This window comes from Syngnathoides biaculeatus, chromosome 11, assembly GCF_019802595.1.
Source record: "Syngnathoides biaculeatus isolate LvHL_M chromosome 11, ASM1980259v1, whole genome shotgun sequence".
NCBI lineage: Eukaryota > Metazoa > Chordata > Actinopteri > Syngnathiformes > Syngnathidae > Syngnathoides > Syngnathoides biaculeatus.
This window is the reverse complement of record NC_084650.1, coordinates 4,338,836-4,358,406: the sequence shown is the minus strand read 5'-3', so window position 1 is coordinate 4,358,406 and position 19,571 is coordinate 4,338,836. Positions and strand designations below refer to the sequence as shown.

General features: G+C 40.3%; 1 protein-coding gene across 1 annotated transcript in view; it reads right to left on the bottom strand.

Moving 5' to 3' along the window:
• The window catches only part of polr1a (RNA polymerase I subunit A), an 85,365-nt gene that overhangs the window by 9,457 nt on the left and 56,337 nt on the right, over window positions 1-19,571 (bottom strand). Inside the window, exons 28-33 of the mRNA XM_061834946.1 lie at window positions 14,358-14,525; window positions 14,128-14,263; window positions 13,813-13,973; window positions 12,527-12,656; window positions 8,978-9,085; window positions 3,763-4,017 (exon numbers count right to left, since the gene is read on the bottom strand). Of these exons, the coding sequence (XP_061690930.1) occupies window positions 3,763-4,017; window positions 8,978-9,085; window positions 12,527-12,656; window positions 13,813-13,973; window positions 14,128-14,263; window positions 14,358-14,525 (958 nt within the window). The remainder of the gene's footprint in view (window positions 1-3,762; window positions 4,018-8,977; window positions 9,086-12,526; window positions 12,657-13,812; window positions 13,974-14,127; window positions 14,264-14,357; window positions 14,526-19,571) is intronic.

Here is a 19,571-nt window from a genome sequence, read left to right as displayed (position 1 = left end):
GAAGCTGTTTCACAAATCGTGGAAAAAAAAAAAAAAAAAAAAAAAAAAAATCATATTGTGATTTCTGGATTTTTCTTTTTAGACCTCCTCTCTCATAGTGGACATGCACCTACGATGAAAGTTCAGACCCCTCCATGATTTCTAAGTGGGAGTACTTGCAATATAGCAGGGTGTTCAAATACTTAATTTCTTCACTGTAACTATGTTACATCAACCGGAACAGTGGTGCAACTGGCTAGATCATTGGTATCACAATTCTACGATTGGTCACGATTGGGTGGTAACCAGTTCGGGGTGTGTTGGCAGATTTATGTTAAACATGTATACCAAATATTAGATCGATTTGCTCCACCTTCAACTTTAACAGCTTTTGTCTTGTTGTGGCCTGTAATTCTCCTGGCCAGGTTGTTCGTACCAGCTCCATGTGTATACAGCTGGACATAGATAACTGTCTTATCTTGTCTGGCCAACCTGTAGAGATCCTTTTCTCCTTCTATCCTATCTCTCACTTGAATATAATGAAAGGACTTTGATCTTTAGTAAGGGGTGACAACTCATCAGACTTGTACCTTTTTCTCTCTTTGCAAGGATTGTTTCCGTGCCTATAGTGTCAGAAAATGTTGAGGTTCTCGCTCGGAGTGACCAGGTTGGATAGGATTAGAAATGAGCTCATTAGAGGGACAGCCAAAGCTGGATGTTTTGGAGACAAGATTCGAGAGAGCAGACTTCGATGGTTTGGACATGTTCAGAGGCGAGAGAGTGAGTATATTGGTAGAAGGATGCTGAGGATGGAGCTCCCAGTCAAAAGAGCAAGAGGAAGACCAAAGAGAAGGTTTATGGATGTGGTGAGGGAAGGCATGAGGGCAGTTGGGGTTAGAGAGGAAGATACAGGAGATAGGCTAAGATGGCAAAAGATGACACGCTGTGGTGACCCCTAACGGGACAAGCCAAAAGGAAAAGAAGAACAAGAGTCAGAAAAAGATTTCCAAATCAGTATGTGTCAGAAGTGGGATTTCAGGGTTGATTGCTGATCGAGAGGCTCTCTGGACCAGTTACTGATCATCTGGGATGAGCACACTAGTCATGCCCTTACCCAAGAATTAGGACAGGGGACTGCCCGGCTGCCTTCCTGGATTGGACATCACTTCAGGATACCAAAGAAACAACAAAGAACTATGGTAAGTAATTTTATCATTTATTTCTTTAGTTTTGGTGGGAACAATCTTGTCTTTGTATTAAGGGGTATTGGTAGTTTCCCTCCCCACATTCCATTGGTAGGGTTTGAGTCTGTACCATAATGTACAGTTCAATGAGGGGTTTGAAGCCGCAAGATCTGACTGTGTAGGGTTCAAGGCCCCAGGTTTAAATTCAGTGAGGAGTTGGTCCCACAAGACCTGACAGCAACGGATAGACTTCCCAGGCTTAAATTCAGTGGGGGTTCGGTGCCTCAAGATCTGAAGGTGAGGGGTTCAAGCCCCCAAGACCCAACAATTAGGGGTTTGATTCCCTGACAATTTCGAAGACCTTTGAATATTAAAATATTGAAGCGCTTCTGGAAAATGGGGAGTGCGAAGAGCAAAACCAGTGATAAAAGCAAAAACAGATTTACCAGTGTGTACATTACCAATCATAATCCATATGAGGGGGAAATATGGGGAGAAATATATAGTCTGGGTAGAGAAATGGGTTACTGACCATGATTTTCCAGTCACAGGAAGTTTAAATATCCGGCAGTTACAACATTTAAAAGAAAGGTTGGAGAAGGAGAAAAGCAGTTTAAAAAATAAAATTAAAATTTGGGATTTAGAAGACATTGGGAAAAATGCTGAAGAACTGGATATATAACAATATCATTTGTCTATAAAATTGTCATATGTACAGCTCTGCATAACATTGTATCCTTACCAACAAAGAAAACAAAAAAAAATGAAATATAGTTCAATTTACAACAAAGTAACTATTAAGTGTTTTTTGTCTGTGACAAATGATTTTAAGAGCATCAGTTTGCGTGAAATTAAAAAGAAATCCATGTTTGAACTGTAAACATTTTTGACTGACTTATTGCCCCATTTGATAGTGAAAAATGGAAATTAAGTTCAGCAACATTAACTGGAGTGCAATGCATAAAACACTAACTTACAAAACAAAAGAATAAATTGGTTATGGTGTGTGGGTTTTTTTGCACTGCTATTTGGTACACTACCTTATATGATGCTTGCTGGTTTACTGAAGTAACTTTCAAAAAGCAGGATGATTGTTGGCAAAACTTGGGACATTATTGCTTAAAGAAATCCAGCATCTTATCAGCATGACTGGCGTGTAATGTCTTTTAGTGACGCATTACTTTTTTTTGGCTTCATGCTTTCTGCTGGCAACATTTTCTTTCTTTCCTTGTCTCTTACTGTCGTCACAGTGAAAAGCTACATACGCTTTGTCACATTCCCTAGTATGGCCCAAAAAAAAAAAAAAAAAAAAAAGCATGTTTCCCAGGGTCACACGTGCCCCCCCTGGCATAGCACTGCACCCACTCACTATTTGAGAAACACTGCTTTAGAGAAAAAGATTGCAGCTCAACCACCATTTACTAACACGCTTTTGAAAACTGCCACCTACATGAACTTTCCCACAGTTGACTGGTAAATAATACACATTACTTTCCTTGTTGATTCGGGAGGTTCAAATTCTGTGATAATGGCCTACAAGCCCATTGTTCTTCCTCCAACCAAACAATCTTGTGACTCACTGTGTGCAAATGGGGGTAAATTTATGCACCCTGCTTCATGCACATTGCGTGGCTTTGGGCCAGATGTGCTGTTTAAGCATCCTTTTGTGGTGTCATCCACATGTATAATCAATTTGTTGGGAAGGGATTTCATGATAAAATTGGGATTGGTACTGAAATCTATTCCTGCAATCTGCAACCTGCAATCCATTTCTCATTTGGTAAATAGAGGTCCAATCAGCAGCCATCTGAGAAGATTTGCGGCTCGCTTCATTTCTTACGGTCTGACATAATGAGCAGCCACAAATTGCATTTAACGAAACGTGAATGATGGACCAGACCAACATTTCGAGGAGAATTTTTACAGGGACCTAAATGACTCTTTCAATATTAGTGACCTTTTTTTTTTTTTGACAAAGGGTTTTATGCAGAGTGTCTCTTTAACACCAGCGCAGGTGTCTGTCTGATGTTGTCTGTTCAGGACCACAAATTTCTTTAGCAAAACAACAAGCAGCAAAATGGCAGGATGTAGGCCCGTTTTTTCAATCGATGTCGGTGCGTGACGAGTTGACCGTGCGCGTCTAAAAAAGTTGCAGTACAGAGAAAGACATGGAGCTCATTTCTCACGATTGGCCCCGTTTTACTCACATGCTGTGACTTTGAATAATTGTATTACTATTACAAAAAAATATCTTGTTTTGATTGAATAAGTAGCAGCAAAAATTATGCATTGTGTATATATTTAAAGCATTCTATATGGGGAGAAGGGTTTTCCTGACTTTTGAGATCAGTTTTTGCGGGGGTGTATTATACATGGGTGTGCAATAATCAAGAAATTACACTAATTTGTAATTCTAACAAACTACATTTCCAAAGTAATATTTCCAATACTGAGGGTAAATTAGTTTTAGTGGCACTTATAACAAGTAACAATGCTTGGGATTTCTACATGAGACTCTGGTTATGAAAGGAAGAGACTCTGATCACAATTTTAGAGTGTACAGTACAAATGCAAGACCACATAAACAATGAAAACTTACTTCACACCAGAGTTCATCCTTGACATCATAGCAGTAACCCTCGATTCCCAGGTGGGAATTTATAACAACGTTCACTCTTGTCTGATCTGTAGGCTCTTTTACTCCCCTGCTTTTTGCTCTTTTTTTTCCCTGCAATCTCACGCCTGAGAACTTCATATGCGATTCATCCAAACTAATCTCCCCATTCCCTTTCTCCTCCTCTTCCTCTTCCACATTGTCTTTATCCTCAGCTTCCTCCTCGCTGTCATAATCGACCTATTGAGGAAGAGAGGATCGAGGTGATTGCAGGTCCAGTTTAAACAATTATTACTATAAACCAATGAGAACTGTTCTTCTGATGCATGGAAGAGTGAACTGTGTTAAGAGAATAAAATTCTAAATAAGAATGAATAAGTAGATTAGAATATAATGATTTGATTTGAACACATGCAACCACATAGCACATTTGTATTAAAAATGCCACCTTTACAAAGATAGTTAGGTTGCATTGGCAAATACCAAATAATAGCTACAATATGCTGATTGCTGTTTATTTACAGAACTGTATTTTCATTGCAGTGGAAAAAGTAGTCCCTGTTCTCAAATGCTGTGTGCAGTTTCCCCCCCTTTAAGATAAAAAAAAATGTAAATAGACAAATATAACCCAAGTGACCTTAACATGCTGTCTTTAAAGGGTCACTGACAGGAAAAGCATGATTTTTAGTATGTTTAAAAAAAAAAAAAAAAGGCATGATTTTGAGAGATATGGCTTTTTGGAACACCCGCCATGGAATTTTTCTCGAGGCATTTATTTTGAAGAAGCCAGAATTGACATTATCAGCAGGAGCCCACTCAGGCAGCCTTTGTGTGTTTATACCAGTTTTACCTGCTGGAAGGTAGCTCGTTGTTCCTTTGTGTTAGCCAAACTGTATTTGTTGTATTGCTGAATATTGTTTGAACACTCAGGAGGATGGATTTACTCTTCATACTTTAAAAAAAAGACCCGGATCATCGTGAAAAATGGATAGCACAGGTGCAGAGGACGAGTTTCGTGTGTTCCAAATGACAGGTAGGTGTGTATAGAGCTACTCCTCTCAGAACGTAACAAAAGACCCAGGTACGCAAGTTAGGGGTGCTAAATGTTATGATCACGGTGTCGGCGTGCCGCGTCCGCCCATCACGGCATTGGCGTGCTGCATCCGCCGATCACGGCTTCAGTGTGCCGCGTCCGTCGATCATGACTTTGGCCGGGGTGGCTCATCGTGGCGCCGAGCCGGGTCGCTTTACGGCGTTGTCATGGCTCACAGCAGAGTACGCTACATACTATCAATACATACTGTCAAAGAGTCTGTTAGTTATAAGTGATAATAACTCACTTGATTGTGAGATGTTCTATTCTTCGAAAAGAGCTTCCATATCAGAAGGGGCGTCGGAAAAATCTGAAAATCTCTGTTGTTCCTCTCCCATATCAGGTGCCACTACATGTTTTCAATGGCGAATGTCCCAGTCTGACGTCTACTGATGACGTTGCAGGTAATATGGCTACCATTTGGATGCAGTCAGACATCCGCAACTTTGCACATGGATAACACGGTCTCCGCTCATGTTTATTTTTTCGTATAGACATTGAAGTGAATAATGTTATATCTATTTTTCATTACAATGTTTATAGGTATGTCAGTGGCCCTTTAAATTGTCATTTAATTTAAGGAAGAAAATAAAAAATCTAAGTTACAAGGCCCTGTGTCAAAGTGTAATGGGTGCCTAAACCTAATAACTGGTTAAGCCATCTTCAGCAGCAACAATTGAAATCAAGCATTTTCTACCCTTCAATGAGTTTTTCACATCTCAGTAGAGATATTTTGGCTCACGATTCCATGCAAAATTGTTTGAATTCAGCAAAAATTGAGGATTTTCAAGCAAACACAGCCTTTTTAAAGTTATCCAACTGTATTCGGATTCAAGTCTGGACAGACAAGGTCACATCAAACCCTTCGTTTTGTTTTTTTAAAACATTCATTAGTTGACTTGCTGGTGTGTTTTGGATCATTATCCTGCTGTGGAACCCAAGTACACTTGAGCTAGAGCTCACAAACTAATGGCTTCTCCTTCAGCATTTAATGTTATAGAGGAGAAATCATCGTTCCATCACTCACAGCAAGTTGTCCAAGTCCTGAAGGAAAGAACCAGCCAGAGGCCATCACATGACTACCACGTTTGACTGCTCCTCGTTTTCTGAAATGCTGTGCTACATTTACACTAGTTGTAATGATCGACAGAGCTTCCTAAAAGCTCAACTTTTATCTTGTCAATCCATATAATAGCATCTCAAAAGTCTTCGGAAAAATTCTGATGTTTTTTGAAAAACAAAGATGACCCTTTATGTTCTTTTTGGTCAGCAGTAGTTTTTGCCTTTGAACTCTGTCATGCATGCCATTTATGCCCATTTTCTTTGTGTGACATGACTGAAGCCAATTTTTTGAAGTTCTCCTAAGTTCCTTTGTGGCCTCCATGATGAGTAATTGCTTTTCTCTTGGGGTAATCCTTTTAGGCCAGCCACCTCTGGGAATTTTGACCACTGTTCCATCTTATCTTCATGTTAGGATAACACTTCTTCCGATGGTTCGTTGGAATCCTAAAGCTTTAAATGTCTTTTGTAACTCTTTCCAGACTCCTCTTCTTTCCTTTCGGCTTGTCCCGTTAGGGGTAGTCACACTGTGTCATCTTCTTCTATGTAAGCCCATCTCCTGCACCTTCCTCTTGAAAACCGACTGCCCGTATGTCTTCCTTCACACCATCAATCAACCTTCTCTATGGCCTTCTTGCGCTTTTGCCTGGAAGCTCCATCCTCAACACATTATCAATATACTACTCTCTCGTCTTTGGACGTCCAAACCATCGAAGTCTCCTCTCTCAAACCTTGTCTCCAAAACATATAACTTTGGTTGTCCCTCTGATGAGCTAATTTCTAATCCTATCCAACCTGGTCACTCCTTGAGAGAACCTCAACTTAATTTCTGCTACCTTCAGCTCTACTTCCTGTTGTCACTTCAGTGCCACAGTCTCTAATCCATACATCACCACTGTTTTATAAACATTGCCCTTCATCCTAGCAGGGACTCTTCTGTCACATAACAAACCAGACACCTTCTATCAGCTGTTCCAACCTTCTTGTACGAGTTTTGGTCTGAATTGTTGACCCCAGGCATCTGAAGTCATCCACCCTCACTATTTCTTCTCCCTTTAGCGCAGTGCTTCTCAGTTATTTTATGCCCCCCCAGCAAGAAGAAAACAATTTGCACCCACCCAGTCTGCCACAACTATAAATATTATCATCTGTCAATAAAAGTTATAAATACAGCTCTGCATAACACCGTATCCTTAACATTGACAGAAAAGATTTTACATGCATCTATTAGCCTGACATTTAAAAAAAAAAAAAAAAAAAAAAAAATCAGTCTAAAGTGTGCACCATTTGATAGTGAAAAATAATTTTGTATGCTACCTTATATGATGCTAGGAGTGCTGACTGGTTGACTGAAGTAGCTTTCACAAAGCGGAACGATTATTGGCAATATTTGGCATGTTTTCACAAAAAAAAAAATCCAGTGTCTAATCAACATGACTGGGGTCTAATGTCTAAGTCATGCATGAATTTATTTGGCTTTATACTGTCCGCTGCCAATATTTTTAGACACAGTAAACACACCAGTCTCTCACCGTAGTCACAGTGAACCTAAGTGCGACAAACGCTTTGTCATATTTCCTCGTCTTAGCTTTCAAGTGACTCTTTTGTCTCATTGTCCGTCTCTCACCGCCTTTCTTTTCATCCCTGTTAAAAAAAAATTAATGTTGTCTCTTATGAGTTTGTTTTCTGTACTTCAAATTGGCTACTCGGTGCGATAAAAATGCCCTACACATGGGGTCTCAAACTGGTGATATTTAGTAGTCCCCACTTTAATATGAAAGTTTGTTTGTGCGGCTCTTGAGTTTTATATGAAGGGTACTTTTACAGTGATGTATGCGGAGGGGCTTGATCCAAGCAGAGAAACATTTTTCTATGAGTAAAATTTACAACGGCATTGTCATGAAGCATTTTATTAGTTTTTTTTTATTAGTTTAGCACAATTTATTGACACCAGCACCCTGGTTTATCAGTTAAAAAAAAAGACGTTTGAGAAGATTGGATTTTCTTTTAAATTTCTCACTGAAATTGGCTGGTGCCTCCAGCGGCCCCAAGTAAATATAGTTTGAGACCCCTGATGTAGACCATAGAGCTAATATTCCCTGCGTACACTCTGACAATGAGTGTGCCACTGCCAACTACTGTAGTGGATGTGCAATTACACTTTATTCTTGTACGGCAAAAAAAAAAAAAAAACATGTTCCCCACGGTCACACGTGCTCCCACCCCACCACTATTTGAGAAGCACTGCTGTAGCCTCGCCGTTCCCCCTCCATCCATCCAGCTCATTCATGCATACATATTTTGTTTTACTTTGGCTAATCTTCATTCTTCTCCTTTACAGTGCATGCCTCCAGCCTTCCAAGTGTTCCTCCATCTGATACCCGCTTTCACTGCAGATCACAATCTGCCAGCATCAAGACCATAGGGGATTCGAGTCTAACCTCATCTGTCAGCCTATCCATTACCACTGCAAACAGGAAGGCACTTAGAGCTGATCCCTGACTACACCAGATTTATGGGTGCAGTACCACAGTTCCTCTCTTGGTACTCTATCATAGGCTCTCTCTAGCTCCACAAAGACTCAATGTAGATCCCTCTGACCTTCTCTGTACTTTTCCACTCGCATGCTTAAAGCAAATAATGCATTAGTGGTACTTTTTTTTTTCAAGTTTACTTTTCCAAAAATTACTTTAAGTAGAGAGATAACACGACAGGACTATTATGTTGTGAATACATTTTACTATACTTCAGAATGATATGACTGCATAACAAAAGGGGTCAATAGGCAATTTTGAAGAGACAAAAGAAAGCTTTTTGTGATGGGATTGAAAGTTGATTTGTTGAATTTAGTGGCCTGCACTGAACGTGGCAGAACATTCACAAAATCTCCCCTGCTAAAGCATTTAAATAGGATCATTTTCATTTTTCTAAAAAGACTAGACTACTCTTATACTGGATGACCGATCAAGGCTAGCTCAGGAATTATGTATTTTTTCGAGAAATCTTTTGAAATACTCCAGTAAATGTTCTGTATTACAATCGTCATACTTCCTCTTCTTGCTTGTCTCTTCTCTTGGCATCTGATGCATCAGCATCACCTTCATTCCCCTGGTCATCAACAATCTCTCTCTCTTGCTCTTCTTCCCCATCATCGCCCTGATAATAGAAACATGGTAACATAGATAAAACCAAAATGTTGATCATAACCCAAAGTATCTTTAAGTATTTAATGTAACATTTTTTTCTTCATTAAATATATTGCCAATGGTGCTATTGAGAGGGGAGAAAAAAATATATATATCACCAGATGTTGGGAACAACCCAAGTAATCTAAAAAGAAAATAAAAAACTCAGAACTTAAGTTGTATGTAATAATGTGAAATGATGGAGGGAAAAATATTGCAGGTGCCAACTGGTATTTATAGAGATGAAAGTGGACTTTCGTGAATATTCATGAAAATACAAATGCGAGCACTGAAGGTGTGAAGTCCTGCTAGGGCGGTCCCGGGGCATGCCCCCCGAGAAATTTTTTTAAAAAATGGATGGCTATGGTGCATTCTAGCGATATCTGTGAACAAAATTCTGGCAAAAATTGAAAGTAAAATTTTGAAGTCCTGCCAAAAAAAAAAAAAAAATGGACAGAAGTTCCCTAAGGGCCAAGCCCAGATTTTTTTTTGCCCCCATCCCTCTATCAATGGATAGTACAAAATCACATTTGTCATTAAAATATGCCATCTTATCTCAAGACAAATGAATTAAGTGAACTATTCAGTAAAAAGACATCTAAAATAGTCATTTTCTTCACATTAGACATATTATAGTATATAGAATACACACAAAAATATATCCTAGAATTTCTACACTGTACAGCAAAACATGTTAAAGAAGTTGATCTGTAGTAATTACTATTAACATGTAAGTCTCAAACTTGTTACGTCGCGTTGTACTGATACACTCGACCACATTGATCACTATCATAGATATAGATCTAATAATACTAATAATATAATGAGTTGTCTTTAATATTTTGAGATACATAGTCACATTTGAAAAATATACAGCTGTGGTCAGACATGCTCACAGATAAAGTTGTGGGTGTGATTAGGGATGGCCTTAAAATAACTTACTGGATTAATTTCTTGATCTGACAAACTTTATCTGAATAAAAGTTAAATGCACTGGCCTGTCAAGGAATAAACACAAACTGTCTATACCTGCAATGTTTTGAAAATGCTGAATGTATAGTTCAACATAATCTACATTCGTGGGAACAAGCTAGCGATACACTGGAACAAACATTCCTGTCGCCAACAGTAAAGTATTGTTGTTACGCATCGCGGGACTGCCATAAATAGGAGGCTGGTTGGCTAGAACGCGCCTTAATGTCCATGCGCTTGACGTATTGCCGACACCTGAATAGAGCGACGAGGTGGATGATAGTCTAACGTCTTTTTGGGGAGGGCATGGGTGAGTCACGCCATCACATTGCCTTGCGATCGACGCAATGAGCACTCACTCACTAACTGAATTTCCTTGGCTCATGATGTTGATGACTTTCGACGTAAATGCCCCTGCATCTGAACATGCGCTTTCGGCCCAACTTCTGTACATACTCAGTACGGTTAACTTGCATTTCCTTGTTCTGGGTGAATACTAGTTGTTTTGGAGTAGGCTTGTTTAGTTAACGTTTATGTAATAAATTAATGTCAAGACTACACAAAATAAGCAACGTCTTGAGAGAATGCGAGGGGAGTGGCATTACTGTTATTCGTGTTAGTGCCTCAACATAGCTACGCTCGTGAAAGTAAAACAACGAACTCAAACGCATGTTCGTTCAATGTTGTCAACTAATATCTGGATTGATTTTAGGCAATGTTTCCTCAATTTTCCGGAGCAATTTTCATGAAAATTAGAAAATCTGGAATTCTGGGAAAATCTGGAGGACTTTCATCACTGTTTTCAACACTGTGTACAAAAGCCTCTCTTTGCAATGACAACCTCAAGAAACCTCCAGTATAGAGAAACCAGTCACATAGATTGCTGTCATGTGATATTGTCCCATTCCTCCACACAAGCAGTGTTCCAAGTCTTGAAGGTTCGGTGGGTTTCTTCTATGGACCCTAAGTTTCAGTTTCAGTTCGATGAAAGTCCGATGGCTGTGGCTCAGTAGGTAAAGAAACTGTAGGGTAGCTGGTTCGAATCCCAGGCCTGACTGTCAACATGTTGAATGATCCATGGAACCTTGAAACCTAATTTGCTCCCAGTGAGACTGGCAGCGCTTTCCATGGCAGCAGTGAACCCTAATGAGGTCCCAGTTAGACTTGCAGTTCTTTGCGTGGCAGAAGTCACTATACTGGTGTAAGAATGTATGAATATGAGGCCTTGTAAAGTGCTTCAGGCACTGTGATTATCTACAGTATTACATACTGTAAGTGCAGTCCATTTATCAGTTGTAGGTGATTTCCTGGGCCACTAAAGCATTTTAGTTTGTTTGAAACCAATTGAGTTTTCTTGGAAGTATGTTATTGATCATTCACCTGCTGAAATGCCCACACTTCTTATATTTTCATCATTTTTTGTAGATGGCAGCAGATTTTAATCAAGAATGTCTCAGTACATTTGCCCATTCATTCTTCCTTCAACAAGGTGACGTTTTATTTGCAGAAAATCCGCACCACATCATGATGTTCCAACTTGTAAACTTCACTGTCGGTACGGTGTTTTTAGGGTCATGTGCAATGACATTTCTCCTCCGAATGTGGTGTGCATTATAGCATCCAAAGTGTTAAAATTTTACTCTCATCAAACCAGACTATATTTAACTGGCTTGTCCAAACGTGAAGGAAATGAGCTTTGACATGATTTTTTTTTTTCTTCTAGGAATGGGGTCTTGGATAGTGAGCGTGCATCAGGCCATGGCATGAAATCCATTACTCACAGTTTTCCTTGTGAAAACAGTAGCTGCTCTGCTTGAGTGATCCTTGACTCTTGGACAACTCGTTTGCTTAGTTTGCACTCAGTCACAAATCTTGGGATGAGCCCCTGATCGAGGCAAATTTATGATGGTAGGATTGACTTTCAAATTGCATATTATGGACCTAACCGTACTCAAAGGAACATTAAAAATCTTAGATATGTACCTGTAACCAATGCCATCATTGTGTTTTGCAAAGAATTGTTTGGTCTGGTCTTGAGACAGCACTCTGCTCTTACCCATCATGACTTTGCTAATGAGATCTTTTTGCATGACTTCAATCTGGACTGAGCCATTTGATATTAACTTGCACTGACAAGGGGTATGATTGTTGATTAAATAGATTTTTTTTGATGAAATAGATTTTAGGCAGTGTCTTGGCTTTCCACGTCTTTTGACTCCTCCCTTTCTGCATGTGTTCAATATTTCACATTATCACAACTTAATTTCTGATCTTATTTGTTCTACTTTCTTTGTACATATGGATTACTTAGGTTGTTCCCAAAATCTGGTGAAAATTTCATGTCAACAACACCTTTGGAAGGATATTTCTTGAGAAAAATGCTGACCTGTTAAATACTTATTTCAGCCGCTGTATTAACAATATAACTTTCAATCTATACCCCTGCTGGATCAGCCAACTCCTCTTCAACATTATCTTTGTCCCCAGTGGTGGCCTTCCTGGTCTCCACAGCAATGGATGCCATCTTGGTGCAATGTTTTTCAATGGTTTTCAGGAGCAGTGCAAAAAATCTGAGGAAATGGTAAATAATAATCTGATTAAAATGTCGAAAGACCCTGGAAAGTACTGTAATTTCTCGTGTGTAATGCACATCCAAGTATAATACGCACCCCCGAAGTTTAGCTCAAAATTCGGGAAAACCGTTCTATTTATAGTACAATGAATGATTTTACTTCTACCCATAAGATAAAAAAAAGAAGTATTATCTGTATTTTGAATTTCAGAAATATTCTGAAGTTAAGCCTTTTATTTTAACAATATTTTTTGTATTTACTTGCTTTTATTTTGAAATTCACAGCCCTTCTTTTATTTAGTAAATAAGAAAAATAGTTGTGCTCATGTTTGGTGATTCAGGCAGAATTTGTGAGGTGGGTACAATTATTTAAAGAAAACAGGGCCATGAGAGAAACATTTAATTTTATTTTAATAGGAATCAAATCAAACTGTCGAGCATTTCAGAAAACTATTACCATTAAACAAAGCATAACCATACAGAAATTAATGATGGCTGTTCAGTCATCAGGGGCATTTATTTAAAAAAAAAAAAAAAAAAAAAAAAACCTTGGCCCAGTTCTAATTCGATAGAGTCCAGTTACCCATTTATAAATAACTTGGAAAAAAAATACATCTTCCGATAAGTGTGATGTGAGCAACAGTTTATCTGCCAAACTGTGGCCCTATGTGTGGCGTGTAGTGAGGACGGTTCCTCTGCTCCAGCTGCCAGTTTGGCAGAGAGGTTCAGCGCAGCAGTGATAGGGCAGTCGGCCTCACTGTTGCTGACCGTAACGTCACAGGGCATGGTGGAAGAAAAAACAACAACCAGGGGCTACGGCCATTTATGGTGCACCAGTCGGTGGCCGTAGCAACGTGATGCACGGCAATCTGAATTTAAAAGGAGAAAAACGCTGGAAAAAATGGTCCCAGCGGCAAGGCTGCTGTTCCTTACGCAAGGGAAGAGAGGTTGCCTCGCCACCAAAGAGTGCCTCTGTTTAGCCCGTGAGAAAGTGTGCAATGCGCAACGCTGTAATTCTCCTATTCCATCTTATGAGCTGAGAGAGAAAGCATGTATTTGATTGATGTTACGTTTTGACGGGTATTGTTTTTGAAGATTTTCTTTTGGCAGGGCAATTATTAATATCTTTGGATGAAAGCCTGATAATGGTAAACCTGGTTTCCATGTAGTGGAGAATCTGTTGGGGTGAGAGCATCTTATCTTCAGCGTAACAGACAGGATCAAGAAAGCTAAAAGTGATTTTAAATGTCCGCATCTTTGGGTGACGGTGACTTCCAATGCGCAATGCCTCAACCACATCAACTTTGTGCAGTACCTGATCTCACACACAGTAGAAAAAAAATAAAGGAGAAAATAGAAAGGGACATGAGAAGACTGAGGTCGTGCACATACATTGAAGAACAAAACCAATGAATGAAAAGTACAATGAATGTCAGAAGGTCAAAAAACAAATAAGGATACATTCTTACCTCTGCCAAAGAGACCTTGGTAAGTTTCCTACGGAGCTTTTGCGCTTTCTTTAAGGCTTTCTTGCTGTTCAGCACTGGAACACTCATCATTGGAGTCTTGATGTTGGCACTGGCCACCATTAGGATTTCTCTAAGTCTGTGACAAAGTAAAAGATAACCCTTACTGATATTTTTCACAATGCATGCATTGACTGTATCTGATGGTTATAACATCTTGAAATTGATATTACCGAGGTATTCCTAATGTGACGTTCATCTCTCCTCTGCCAGCAAAGTGAAAGGTGTTCAGGGTCATTTGGGTAGATGGCTCACCAATGGATTGAGCTGCTAGTAGACCCACCGCCTCCCCTGGATCGCACAATGACCTCTGCCACTTGTAATGCAACAATTGTCTTAGTCTGGCGACAAATGATATTAATTATAGTGAGTGTTTGTTGAACAAAGGGAGTGAAGGGATGGACCTCTACCAAGGCCAAGATGTTAAAAGTAGGATTAAAAAAAAATATGAATACCCGTTTTGTTTTTAAAAACAACAATAATAGAGAATAAAATACTTACATAATTCTAATAAAAATTATTTTGCTTAAGACTATTTTCAGAGAACAAAAATTTGCATTTAAGGATTAAAATGTTCATTATGAAAAGGTTGCATGATTACAAAAATTGCACTGGTTAAGACCTTTGACTCTGTGTGCCATATATTTAGTGAAAAAGTATTGGCCGCCTCAGTTTTTGTATAGTTTTGAGACTTTAAGGTCATCAAATAAAAACAGGGTGTCCCAAAAAAACGTATAAACATTGATATACGTAAATTCTTTTACATGTTGAAAAAAAACAAAAATCATTGGAATTATAATAAGTTTACAATTATTGTGTACGTGTAGAGCTCGTGCACGTGACATCACCATATTCACCGTGCCATTTTAGCAGTCAAACAGAGCTGCTTGAGATTGTGGGAGACATTGAACCGGAGGAGAATATTTTCAATACCAGAGACCTGTTGTGCTGTTGGTTGTCACAAAAGACGAAACAGATATTCAAAGACATCATTCTATGGATTACCAGCTGAAAAGACTAAAAAGTATCGATGGATTTCAGCAATTTAACATGATGGATGGTGCCCAACCAGAATACACACATGCCTGTGTAGCGATCGCTTCATTTCAGGTAGGAATTGTTCTTCACATTCTAAAATTACCAAAAAGTATTTATAATGCCAAGTTGGCTCTTGAGAACAATGCGTGTTAAAAAAAAAACTGTCGCAGGGGTTTACGGAGGTTAAGTGTGGCCAAATCACTTCTATGTACGTTCCATGGAGACGACTGTCCTCTTTTTTTTTTTTTCCCCCCTCACAGTCATAGTTAATGAATGAGGGTTTGTGTAAAACCAGGGGTCATTTATTTAAATATTGGTATTTGTATTGAATACTAGCTGAAAAGATCAATGGATTCTGGCAAAGGTTAACGTGTCGCTGAACACAATTCCGTGTTCACAAGCCGACAAAACCGTCACCATGCGGGATTTATTCCAGCAACAAAGTATTCGTATGCGGCCAGACTGTTATACGCTTTCAAACTTTCCCGTGTAAATCTCGACGACTTACTCACCAGATCCATGTTTAGTCTACAGAAAAACAGATTCTAACTACAATTGCAACTACATACACATATTTACAAATGTCTTCTACTGATGTTTGTCTCAGCACCCCTACTCTAGCTTCTTGAGCCTACCCAGTGCCTCCTGTATTTGTTTCTGCAGAGGTGCCAAAGTGGTTCTCTTGTCCTTTGGTCTGCCTCTATTTGTTCTTGAATAGATTTGTACAGCTTCCAATTAACATTGGGGCCATCCACCGAGAGCTGGACCAGCTTTTGGTGATCGAAGTCACACATGATAGGGTCCAGACGCTCCTGAAGATCAGTTGCTGCTGAATGTCCCAGGAATTCGGAGGTCAGGTAGCAAGTGAGGACCCGGTCCTCCATCCACAATCGCACATGAATGTCTACCTGCTTCTCTTGCATCTCATGGTTTAGAGACTCATCAAAGAGGAGGACATACTCTGATTCAGCCTTCACTTTCTGCCTCAGTAGAGATGAAAATTGGGCAGCGATGCCAAATGTAGCCAGGTACAAAGTCTTCCTTTCCCCACAGTGGTAGTTTTTAGCAATGTCACTGTCTGGAAACATGACTGCAAACACTTTCGAATTATTTTCACAAGATTTGTAACTGTAATGGCTGGAGATCATTTTTAAATTCCACACGATCTCTGCCTTTAACGAGTCAGTTTTTGTGTATTGAACTACGTTCATAAAGCCTGACTCTGGTTGGTTGAAGTCGTCGATGACTGGACAACTGTAGTTGCGCATGCACAGCCGGTACCACTGCCTGAAGTTGATGCTTCACTATCTTGAGATTTTGACAGAAACATATTCATACTAACGGAATATGAGACAGTCTTTGGCAAATCAGCATGTCTCCTGTTTTTCCGGGTGCAACTCCAGTGCTTTGACGCCCATCTTTCCAAGCTGGTAACTCTGTTTGCACAGATGACAGTAGAACATGTGCCAATCTTTTGGATCTCGACGAACCCAGCTCCCAAACTCCTTACTTTCGACCCAAGCATCTTGAAAAATACACTTCCCCATGATACAAGTTGGATTGATCAAAGAACTATGCAACGTCATAACGAAGACGAAGTGAAATGCCTACTCACGGAAACGAACAATGGAATATCGACGACAAGATGGTGACTAGTTGTGAACACAGAGTGACTTCCGTTGACAATTTCCGGCTGTTTTTGACGCCAGACGGATCGCTATTATTTTTTTTTTTTAATAAGAAATTTTTTTTTTTTTTTAAAGGGAGAATTTTGGTGGTAGAGGTCCTCCCTTTAATTTTTTTTAATTTAAGGCCTTTTTAAAGGCTTGACTGGTTTTCGGTGAATTTTAAGGACTTTTAGGGGCACCTAAAATGCACAGTCGGAAATTTTGGGTTTTTTAGGGACTTTTAGGTCCACGTGCGAACCCTGTCGGCATTAAATACAAGTCCTCTATGCAGAGTTTGTCTAATCTTTCCAAGTCTTCTTCTTTTCCTTTCGGCTTGTCCCGTTAGGGGTCGCCACAGCGTGTCATCTTTTGCCATCTTAGCCTATCTCCTGCATCTTCCTCTCTAACCCCAACTGCCCTCATGTCTTCCCTCACCACATCCATAAACCTTCTCTTTGGTCTTCCTCTCACCCTTTTGCCTGGCAGCTCCATCCTCAGCACCCTTCCACCAATATACTCTCTCTCTCTCTCGCCTCTGAACATGTCCAAACCATCGAAATCTGCTCTCTCAAATCTTATCTCCAAAACAACCAACTTTGGCTGTCCCTCTAATGAGCTCATTTCTAATTTTATCCAACCTGCTCACTCCGAGCGAGAACCTCAACATCTTCATTTCTGCAACCTCCAGTTCTGATTCCTGTTGTTTCTTCAGTGCCACCGTCTCTAATCCGTACATCATGGCCGGCCTCACGACTGTTTTGTAAACTTTGCCCTTCATCCTAGCAGACACTCTTCTGTCACATAACACGTCAGACACCTTTCGCCAGCTGTTCCAACCTGCTTGGACCCGTTTCTTCACTACCTTACCACACTCACCATTGCTCTGGATTGTTGACCCTAAATATTTGAAGTCGTCCACCCTCGCTATCTCTTTTCCCTGTAGCCTCACTTTTCCCCCTCCACTTTTCTCATTCACGCACATATATTCTGTTTTACTTCGGCTAATCTTCATTCCTCTCCTTTCCAGTGAATGTCTCCACCTTTCTAATTCTTCCTCTGCATGCTCCCTGCTTTCACTGCATATTACAATATCATCTGCGAACATCATGCTCCAAGGGGATTCCAGTCTAACCTCATCTGTCAGCCTATCCATTACCACTGCAAACAGGAAGGGGCTCAGAGCTGATCCCTGATGCAGTCCCAGCTCCACCTTAAATTCCTCTGCCACACCTAAGGCACACCTCACCATTGTTATGCTGCCATCATACATGTCCTGTACTATTTTAACATACTTCTCTGCCACACCAGACTTAAGAAAGCAGTACCACAGTTCCTCTCTTGGTACTCTGCCATAGGCTTTCTCTAGATCCACAAAGACACAATGTAGCTCCTTCTGACCTTCTCTGTACTTTTCCACTAGCATCCTCAAGGCAAATAATGCATTTGTGATACTCTTTCTAGGCATGAAACCATGCTGTTGCTCGCAGATACTTCTGTCCTGAGTCTAGCCTCCACTACTCTTTCCCATAACTTCATTGTGTGGCTCATCAACTTTATTCCTCTATAGTTCCCACAGCTCTGAACATCCCCTTTGTTCTTAAAAATGGGAACTAGAACACTTTTCCTCCATTCTTCAGGCATCTTTTTGCCCGCTAGTATTCTGTTGAATAAGTTGGTCAAAAGCTCCACAGCCATCTCTCCAAATTGCTTCCATACCTCCACTGGTATGTCATCAGGACCAACTGCCTTTCCATTTTTCATCCTTTGTAGTGCCTTTCTGACTTCCCCTTTACTAATCATTGCCACTTCCTGGTCCTTCACACTTGTCTCTTCAACTCTTCCTTCTCTCTCATTTTCTTCATTCATCAACTTCTCAAAGTATTCTTTCCATCTATTTAGCACACTACTGGCACCAGTCAACACATTTCCATCTCTATCGTTAATCACCCTTACCTGCTGCACATCCTTCCCATCACTATCCCTCTGTCTGGCCAACCTGTAGAGATCCTTTTCTCCTTCCTTCGTGTCCAACCTGGTGTACATGTCTTCATACGCCTCTTGTTTAGCCTTTGCCACCTCTACCTTTGCCCTACGTCGCATCTCGATGTACTCCTTTCGCCTCTCCTCAGTCCCCTCAGTATCCCACTTCTTCTTCGCTAATCTCTTTCCTTGTATGACTCCCTGTATTTTGGGGTTCCACCACCAAGTTTCCTTCTCCCCTTTCCTACCAAAAGACACACCAAGTACTCTCCTGCCTGTCTTTCTGATTACCTTTGGCTTTCATTGTCCAGTCTTCCGGGAGCTTCTGCTGTCCATCTAGAGCCTGTCTTACCTCTTTCCGAAAGGCCGCACAACATTCTTCCTTTCTCAGCTTCCACCACATGGTTCTCTGCTCCACCTTTGTCTTCTTAATCTTCCTACCCACCACCGGAGTCATCCTACACACTACCATCCTATGCTGTCGAGCTACACTCTCCCCTCCCACTACTTTACAGTCTGTAACCTCCTGCAGATTACATCGTCTGCACAAAATATAATCCACCTGCGTGCTTCTACCTCCGCTCTTGTAGGTCACTATATGTTCCTCCCTCTTCTGGAAATAAGTGTTCACTACAGCCATCCACATCCTTTTTGCAAAGTCCACCACCATCTGTCCCTCAAAGTTCCTTTTCTGGATCCCGT